General features: G+C 51.9%; 1 protein-coding gene and 1 pseudogene across 1 annotated transcript; one reads left to right on the forward strand and one right to left on the reverse strand.

The window, feature by feature from the left end:
- Positions 1-1,644: 1,644 nt before the first annotated feature.
- On the reverse strand, positions 1,645-2,852 carry LOC109734715 (uncharacterized). The gene is made up of 2 exons (XM_020293907.1): positions 2,113-2,852; positions 1,645-1,672 (listed from the first exon to the last, which is right to left on the reverse strand). Exons 1-2 carry the CDS (start codon positions 2,850-2,852, stop codon positions 1,645-1,647), a joined length of 768 nt encoding a protein of 255 aa, XP_020149496.1.
- Positions 2,853-6,297: 3,445 nt separating this feature from the next.
- LOC109734716 (uncharacterized) lies at positions 6,298-7,541 on the forward strand (annotated as a pseudogene).
- Positions 7,542-9,031: the final 1,490 nt, after the last annotated feature.

A 9,031-nucleotide genomic window follows, 5' to 3' on the forward strand; every position in this document is an offset into this window, starting at 1 on the left:
ATGTCGCCCGCCGCCTTTGGAGGGGACCCTGGCGAAGCCCATGCGTGCCCAAGGAAGGCACCAACGAGGCACTCCTGCCTCCCAGTGGCATTGTTGCGTGGGGACAATGGCTTCTGGGCTCGGGGCAGGTTCCTTCTCTAGCAACACTGCGCCGACACCTTCCCCTGCACTCCTGTCTATGGCAGCGCCTCCCTCCTGGCTACGCGCGTGGGGTCGAGTGGCGGGCTTGGCCATAGGCGCTGCGGCGGAGGGCTTCGGCAAGCCCCAACATGTCTTGCGGCATGTTCACATGTACGCCCACCATAGCCATGCAGCTTGGCCATTGCTATCGTCCACCGGCGGCTACTCCGCACGCGGGTGCTACAGCCAGGCCTGCGAGTGTTCTGGTAGGTTGTGCCACAGATCTTACAGTCTTTACCGGCGTGTTGTCGTGTGGATGAAAAAACTAGTTCAGATAAGGATAGAAGAGGAGAAAAGAAGAAATAAATATCTCTAATCCTAACGCTGTCGTGCACGAACCCAAGCCACGAACACCTCCTCCGGAATCTAGCTGTCGCTGTCTAGGGTTCGAGCCCTTGCCACTGCTGTTGTAGTCTTTTCAAACAAAAGGTATCAGATGTACATCATAGCAGCATCTGGTCCAGTTACGTCCAACATCCTACCCGGTACCAAACTTGCCACTGGCTCAAAACTCAACTAATAACTACTCATACTATTTTACTGGATTCCCTAAGATAGTTCCTCCTACGCATACCCTGCTGCCACATCAGAATTGTAGCGCGGCTCACTCTTCTTCGATCCAAGACCTTCCTCATCTTATTGTGGCGCCTCTGTTCCAAGAAAAGCAGAACAAAGATCAAGATAGAGACATAATTTAGGATGACAAGATCTGGACAATTAGCTGTACAACGAAAATCAAATGTTGCACGACACTCGAATGTCAGAAAGATAAAATCCTTCCAGCAGTACAGATACTAAATGCATTGATACCCCAAACAGATCTATTAACACTTTACCCATTAAGAAATACAAAATTTGACACATAATAAGAGGGTAACACAAACGTCACCCAGGTGCCCTACATTTTTTTAGCTATGTAGATAGATTGCAGTATACACTTTCCATATATAAGACGGATATCTTCACTGTTATAAACTACATCAGAAAACATGAATAATAACAAACATGGCAGTGTAAACTATAATAATCATAACTGAAATACATTAGAGAGACAATATGCTTCATCATACAGACATGGACAAATTGATTCTATTGTACAACAACATTTAAAAAACTCTTAGGGATTACCATGCTCGGGCAAACAATTAACATGGACAAGTCCTCTATCATCTTCAGCAAAAACACAAGGGAGCAAGACAGGCTTGCACTAATGAGCACGCTTGGAAACAATACGCAAGCTAAGCCTGATTAGTACCTTGGCCCGATGCGTGTGGGTAAGTTGAAAAATTAAAGTAATATGATAACCCTCTAGACAAAGCATACATAATGATATAGAAAAAAAATCAATTCTTAATATCAGCACCCTCTAGAGAAAGAAACTTCAAACAGTGTTATGTATGCAATGACTCTCAGCAATTCTTAATATCAATTCTTAATATCAGCATCTATTTTTAGAATATCTAGTCAACCCTTGAGCACACCAACAATATCACTTCAAACAGTTATCAGAAGTATTATGAATGACTCTCAGCAAAATAATTGACAAGAGTGTTATGTATGCAATGCAGAGAACTCGTATTACCTTCAGTACAGAAACTTCTATATGGATAACACATTTTATAATCCCAGTTCGTTTTTGTACCAATATGTCTGAACTGCATCGAGTCAAGCTGGAACATGAAGTGATGACGAGATTCAAAACATAGGAAGATCACATTTGTGTTCTCGTCATACCCCATCATCATAACCGATCTTGTTAAGCTCGGAAATAAGCGATGTGAAATTTGATCGTCCAGCTGAATAGTTTTCTCTAGCACCCACGAGACAACGTCATCACAGTTGGATTTCCTCGTCCATAGTTGCATGCTTAGGTTTTTTGAGCAAACAGCCAGGCCAAGGCCACCGTCCTCTCTTCGCAAGGGCTGAAAATACCAACAGTTGACATGAGCATAGGCGTCTGCTGGTTTCTCAATCACAACAAACGTCTGATTTCCAAAATCAAACTGAAGGAGGTCTGCATTGTAAAGTAACCAGCAAAGTGTATTCCCAACTAGGACGCTGGGCCTGTTCATGTAGACTGCATATCGAGCCGCTATCATGATAACTTTTCCCCATGTGTCAGACTTGGATTCATAGAGATATGTGATTGCCTTTGCTTGATTAGGATAGTCCCCAACCAATACTAGTGTAAATGCGCTCAAATGGCAATCACCCTGCACCGGGAGATCGTCAGAGACAGCGCACAGCACTGCGGCAGTCTCGACCACGCAATCACAGCCAGGTGGAAAAGCCACGTGGCGCTGGAGGCCCGCGATAGGGTTCCACACGAGGATCTCGCGGAGTTCATGATCAAGAAAAAGGGCAACACCGTGGCGGCAGTCGACGAGGGTGAGGTGGCGAAGGCGAGGGATAGAGCTCGTATTGGGGGTGAACCCTGACATCGCAGTGAAGCCGGCCCCTTCATATTTCCTGCCGAAGTAGCCCAAGAGAGGAGGTTTCTGGTGGTGCTTGCGGAAGCGTTGGACGAATCGGCGGTCGGCGAGGATGCCACGCCAGCGCCTGCAGACGAGGGATGCGCGCCGTAGGGACGACGGCTTAGGAGGCAGGCGGAGCAGGATCTCCTCTAGGAGGTCGCCATCATCCAGCGGCGCCGGCGAGGAACGGCGGCCCATCGATCCAGGCCCGATGTGGCGCCTGGCGTGGGATCGCACTTATTACCACCACCCCTGTGGCTCCACCGTCACACAGTCGACGGCGGCGTGCTGACGGCTGGAACTCCGCGCCGCCGCCGGAGAGAGCCGACGCTCGCAGGCCGTGGGAGGTTGGATTGCCGTCGGACGGCCGGGTTCTCGAGTCGGTTCTTGGCACGGGAGGTTGCGGATGTGAACATCCGGCCCAGTTCAGGCCCAGATGAAGCGAGCTGGGAGGAACCCGTCTACTGTTTTCTTTTTCTATTTTGATTCTGAATTTTTCTTCTTCTGCGATGAATGAATTTATTCGCCGTTAGTCACCGAAGACCAGCTGATGGTTAGCATACCAACTTGAGCAATGAGGAAACCTCATTGTCGGCAAGAAAATTTTCGTAACATGAACGAACGTTTACCATGCCAAACACTTTCCGGCCAATTTAACCACGATAATCTAACAACCAGCCAATTATATTTCTCGTAGTTGGACAGCATAGCTCTTTTCAGATTTGGGACTGCAAGACATTATTGTTTCTCGTCCACTATGGTGGTTCTTAGTTGCATTCCCGGTCAATCCATCGCTCGGGTCGCCACCTCTGCTCATCATAACAATTGCCATCCCCTTGGGATGGTTAAGAAACAATGGAAACCATGTTCCTCTTTAGTGTCAACTGAACTGATGAGCCGCCCAAAACATGCTTTCGGTAAGGCAAACGTTTGGAGCTGGCGGGCCGGCCAAAGCTTCCGCCGGTCGGCTCCCACGCAAATGCACTACCTATGGGCCCCACGCACCGTTTCACCAGGCGCAGCACTGCCTTATCCACCCCCTTCGCTTTCCTCACCACATACACCTGTCGCCTCATCCATCCCCATCCTATGCTCGCCGCGCGCTTCACCACCTATGCTCATCTCTGCTTCTTCCTCCACACGGCGCAGCAGCAGTCGACACACGTCGCTGCGCGGCGGCGGCCGCCGCGGGTCTCCGACCATGGGAGCGACACCATCCACAACCTTTGCACTTGTTTCTATCGACGGCGACAAGTGCCGCAATCAGCACCCCGCCGGTGCTGGAGACGGCAGCGACAAGTGCTGGATACCCGCGACAGCCGGCGATGCCTTTTTGCTGCAACCGGGCATCCCAGAGCTGGAACCGGCGCCCACCGCTGCTTCAACCGACAAAAGGTCTTCACACCGTAGAGACGGACGGCGGGCTGCCGACGACCCTTTTTTGCTGCAACCGGTCATCCATTTGCGGGAATCGGCATTAGTTTTTGCTGCCATCGGCCATGCGATTTGCTGGAACCTGACGCGCCCTCGCCGGCGACACGTGTTTTTGCTTGAACTAGTTTTTCTTTTTGCTACAATCCTTCTTTTGTTTGCTACAATCGAAACAGATGGGAGTCTCCCAGCTAAGTTATTTTGCTGGAACTTGCTTTTGTTTTGCTACCAATCAATCACTGAAGTTCCCCGTGTTGAGCTCGATTTTGCTGGGAACAATGTCTCTTTTTGCTGGAACCTTATAATGATTTTACTTCAACCAACCATTGAGCATTTGTTGCTTTTTTAGATCTTTTTTCGCTGGACAAGATGGTGTAAGGCGACGACCGCGATTAGTCGGAGGTGGGGTAAAGCTGGGGATGTTGCAATCATGGCGCCCGGGCGCTAGATCCGACCCATTTTTTAGAGCTGCATCCATGGTACTAAATCTCGCCTAAAATCAAAGGTGGCTGTGATGCGATCTTGGGGGGCGTGCGGGGGGCTCACCAGAGGTCGTCCGGCACGGCCACATCGGCGACGAGGAGGGGGTGGTGGTGTGCCTGTGGGGGAGCGTGCGGATCCCCTTTTTGTTTAATCCGGTTTCCCCATGTGTGCGAGACTGATGGGGAAAGGGAAGAATACGACTCTGAGACCTGACGGTTCGTGTTTTCTAGATCGGGTGGCTAGTAGCAGGCCGACGGAATGTTTGGGCCGGCACACCAGCGCGTATCATTGCCCATGGCTAGTGATACCGGCCGGTGCGCCGGCCAAAATGTCGGCCGGTCGCACCGCCCCCTACGATTTGTTTAAGTTACAGCCACACGATCTGTACGTAGCCTTTCCTTTCGCTAATTGCTTCATTAGAGAAACCAATCAAAAGCCATGACACTCCATCGCATGTAGCCAGTCGTCCTTACGCCAGCCAGCTCGCCGGGAGTCGATGCCGCTTGCTTCAACGGCAGTCGCCGCCCTCGTCACCGGTGGTCACCCTCATAGCACCCGTCATCGCCGGTTCCAACAGTACGTCGTCGCCCCTTGTAGCAAAATTGTGCCGTCCGACGTTTCTGTTGTTGAGCACGTAGCCACCGCCACCGTAGCACGTCCATCGAAGCACCACCGTACCGCGGCCGCAACTCTCAGTGTCACCACTCGTACCCCGGTTTGAAGCTTTTTCTCACGCCCGTTGAAGCTTTTATCCACCCCGTTGATGCTTTTCCCCATGCCGGTTGAAGCTTTTATCCATGCCGGTTGAAGCTTTTTTTTTCCGTCGACGCTCGCTGCATGGGGTTGCACGAACGATGGCCACTAGTCAACGCCATTTAATGGATGTAGCAAAAGACCTTGCCGGTTGTAGCCAAAAACAACAACGATTGCAGCAAAAACCGTCGCCACCTCCCCGGGTCGCATCTCCGCCATGAAGGGATGTAGCAAATTTTCCCGTCGGTCGTAGCAAAAGCAGACGATGGTTGCAGCAATTCATCATCTCCACCGTCACAGGTACACCACGGTCGTAGCATGCAGCACCCCGCCGCCCCTCGAGCTCGCAGTGCCATGATGGTGTGGTCATGGCCATGGTCGCCATGGTCATAGCACCGCCGACAAACGGATGCAGCTTCGCCGAGCTGCGGTTGCAACTCCTTTCCCCATCCCATGTCGGAGTTCAACGAGCGACGGTGAAGATGAAGGTTGAAGAAGACCTGGGGTGCGCTGGTCACACGGGGAAGAAGATATGAAGAAAGCTGAGGACGAGGCACTAGAGAGGATGGCAAAACAGGAATGGGATCGTGATGGGTCAATGGAACTTGGTGGGTCAAGAAAGCAAAATAGCCAACATAAAAAGTGGATCGGGAGACCTGTGCGCGTTGGATTGCTGCGATCGGGCGACGCGCGTGCATCCGGACGCAAATGTTTACCAATTTGAATAGTGCTTACGGAAAAGAATCCAGAATTATATATTATTCTAGAAAAATTCCGGACTGATATTCCTATAGGATGCCACATAGGATCGTAATCACGACTAGTCTAGCGTGGGACTGGAAAACTAATCGAAGTTTATGTTCCTGCGATTCCAGAATAAGACGGAGAGACGGAACGATCTCGTGTCGTAGGCAAAATTTACAACCTCCATCGGGACGGATCGGAACTTTTTTCCACCTATTCTCGTCCCTCGACAATGGCTGGCGGTGGCGGCAGTGCCGCCGCCAGATCGCGGACACAACCTGCAAGAGGGCGGCAGCAGACGACAACGTCGCTGCCGTTGGACGTGCTGCTGGACATCGCGACGCGCAGCGACCCGGCCACCCTGGTGCGCTGCTTGACATGCGTTGCCGCGTCAAGGAATACATCAGCCTCCGTGGCCGCCTCCGCCTCCGGCACGGCGACCGCTTCGTGCTCCCCCTCCTGCGCGGCCACCTGATCCGCGGGCACCAGTACGACGACCGCGGGCGCTATCCCAAGAAGGAGCTGTTCCTAGTGGACACCGCCGCTGCGGACGACACCACAATGCACAGGGCCACCGCCATCAGCAGCTTCCCGCTCGCGTCGCGCGATGGCCTCGTCCTCTTCCGCGTTGACAAAGAGCTCCGCGTTTGCGACCAGGCCACGGGCAGCAGCCACACCCTGCCACCTGAACCAGCCTTCCCTGTGCGTGTGAGCCGTGGGACGGCTAGAGAGATAAGTTATGTCTTGCTCGTCGGCGGCCATAACGATGATGGTACGATCGCCGTTGGCTCGCATTTTCAAGTGGTCATGGCATATCTAGACGTGTCACAGCACCGCCGCTGCCTACAGCTCCAAACTTTCTCGTCGGAGCATGGCACGTGGGGCCACTACACCGAGATCCGGGCTCACAACCTGCAGGGCAGCCGCTTGGCAGGAGGCCTCGGCAGGACCCTAATCGTCGGTGGTGCTATGCACTGGTTGTGCACGACCAACACCGGGGCCTATGTCCTCAAGCTCCATGTCAAAACGGCACACGTGTCGGCGACGAAGCTCCCTGAATGCTTCCCGCGGGACGGCTCACACCACCAACTCTTGGCGACGCCGGTGGCGGGCGGGAGCCCGATTGTGCTCACTGCGGATCACGACAAGATATTAGCTTGGGCGCAGTCGAAGCAAACGGCCAAGTGGCAACAACGGCCACAGGTGGTGATTGAGACGCAGGCAATGTTGCAGTTCATCGACAAGGCGGGCGGAAGCAGGCCGCCATCGAGGGGACGGGGTCTTAATGTGCTGTGGTTTGGTGAGAGGAGTGGCACCGTGCTCATCAATTCATACTGGGGTTTTTTCTGGCTTGACCTGCACTCCATGAAGATTGTGAGGTGGTTCTGGGATCGTGAGATCCCGTACATGGACGAGAATATCGGCTATGAGATGAATTTGGCGGATTGGGTTCCAACATTCGGTAGCACTTTTTGATTCATTCGTTTTCATTTCCGTTTCCGGTCTCGACTTTACATTGTGTTTGTTCGACAACTTTGGATGCATGTGTTAGGTACACAGACTTTGAAAGAAATATTTTAATTAAGTAATTTTATTTGCCCCGTTCACCATCAGATTTTTCACGGCATAATGGTAGCTCTATTGTTTTTACGGCATCCCCTTGGGTCGTGCGATGGTGTCGTCCTCTTCCGCGTTGATGGGGAGCTCCGCGTGTGCGACCAGGCCACCGGTAGCATCCAGACCCTACCCACCGAACCAGCGTTCCCTATGAGTGTGAGGAATGTGGCGGCAAAAGAGATAAGTTATGTCCTGCTTGTTGGCGCTGGCAATGATGAGGGTGGCACGACCGTTGGCTGGCATTTCCAAGTGCTCATGGTCTACCTAGAGGTGTTACAACACCGCCGTTAAACAAAAATTTGAAATTTGATCGAAATTTAACCGAAATTTTACCAAAACATTGAAATCAACTGTAACCAAAGATAACAGTCCAACATAAATCTGGGAAGTAGAAAATATAATGTTTAGCACACTAGGACCGGGGATTAAAACCAGCATAAAAAGTTCCCTGTACACTATCCACACAAAGTTTCCCAAACAAAGACATGCAGATCGCCATGGAGCAGCCTTCAGAACAAACGGAAAGGAGAAGGTTTATTAATTGCGTTGACCATCGAGCGAACAAGTCCTCACAAAAAAGACATGCAGGTACCTCAGTCTTTAGCAGAGTTAGGGAGGAGTTGCCGACGGCTTCAGCAGCAGCCGGCAGAGGCGTGCGGCATTGGTCGCGGAGACGCGAACGATGCAGGCGTGAGTTCGAGGGCCGACGGCGACGAGACATGGACGCGCGGCTGCTGTGCGGCTGTGCCCAGTGCGCAACGCCGCCACCGCACAACACTGGAGGAGAAAATAAGATTGTTTAGGGTTTGGGTGTTCGTTTCGGTCGTTGCGGCTGAGGCAAAGCGTAACTGGAAGCCTCCAGAAGCTGGGTTGGGCCAAAAGAATTCAAATTGGGCCGAAAAATTCAGCCGACAAAGACTTCTACCGGGCCCAAGCGAGATGGCGATCCAATTTTCTCGGCCGAAAATCAAAACCGTGCGTGTGTCCACAAGATATTGGCTTGGGTGCAGTCGAAGCAAACGGCCAAATGCCAACAACAACCACATGTGGTGATCGAGATGAAGACACTCTTGCAATTCCTTGACAAAGCAAGCGCGAGCAGGCCACCACCGAGGGGAGTCCAGCCTAATGTACTGTGGTTTGCCGAGAGAAGCGGCACTGTGCTCATCAATTCATGCTGGGTTTTTTTCTGGCTCGACCTCCGGTCCATGAAGATTGTGAGGTGGTTCTGGGATCGTGAGATCCCGTGCACGAACGAGAATATCGGCTATGAGATGAATTTGGCGGATTGGGTTCCAACATTCGGTAGCACTTTGTGATTCATTCATTTTCATTTCTGTTTCCAGTCT

Source organism: Aegilops tauschii, chromosome 6, assembly GCF_002575655.3.
Source record: "Aegilops tauschii subsp. strangulata cultivar AL8/78 chromosome 6, Aet v6.0, whole genome shotgun sequence".
In the NCBI taxonomy this organism is placed as follows: domain Eukaryota; kingdom Viridiplantae; phylum Streptophyta; class Magnoliopsida; order Poales; family Poaceae; genus Aegilops; species Aegilops tauschii.

Excerpts from the sequence above, each read along its gene's own strand:
- LOC109734715 (XM_020293907.1), bottom strand. The coding sequence starts at position 2,852 with ATGGGCCGCCGTTCCTCGCCGGCGCCGCTGGATGATGGCGACCTCCTA. Across the intron at positions 1,673-2,112 it reads TATGCTCATGTCAACTGTTG|TGATATTGTTGGTGTGCTCA; the intron begins GTATTTTCAGCC and ends AACTGTTTGAAG.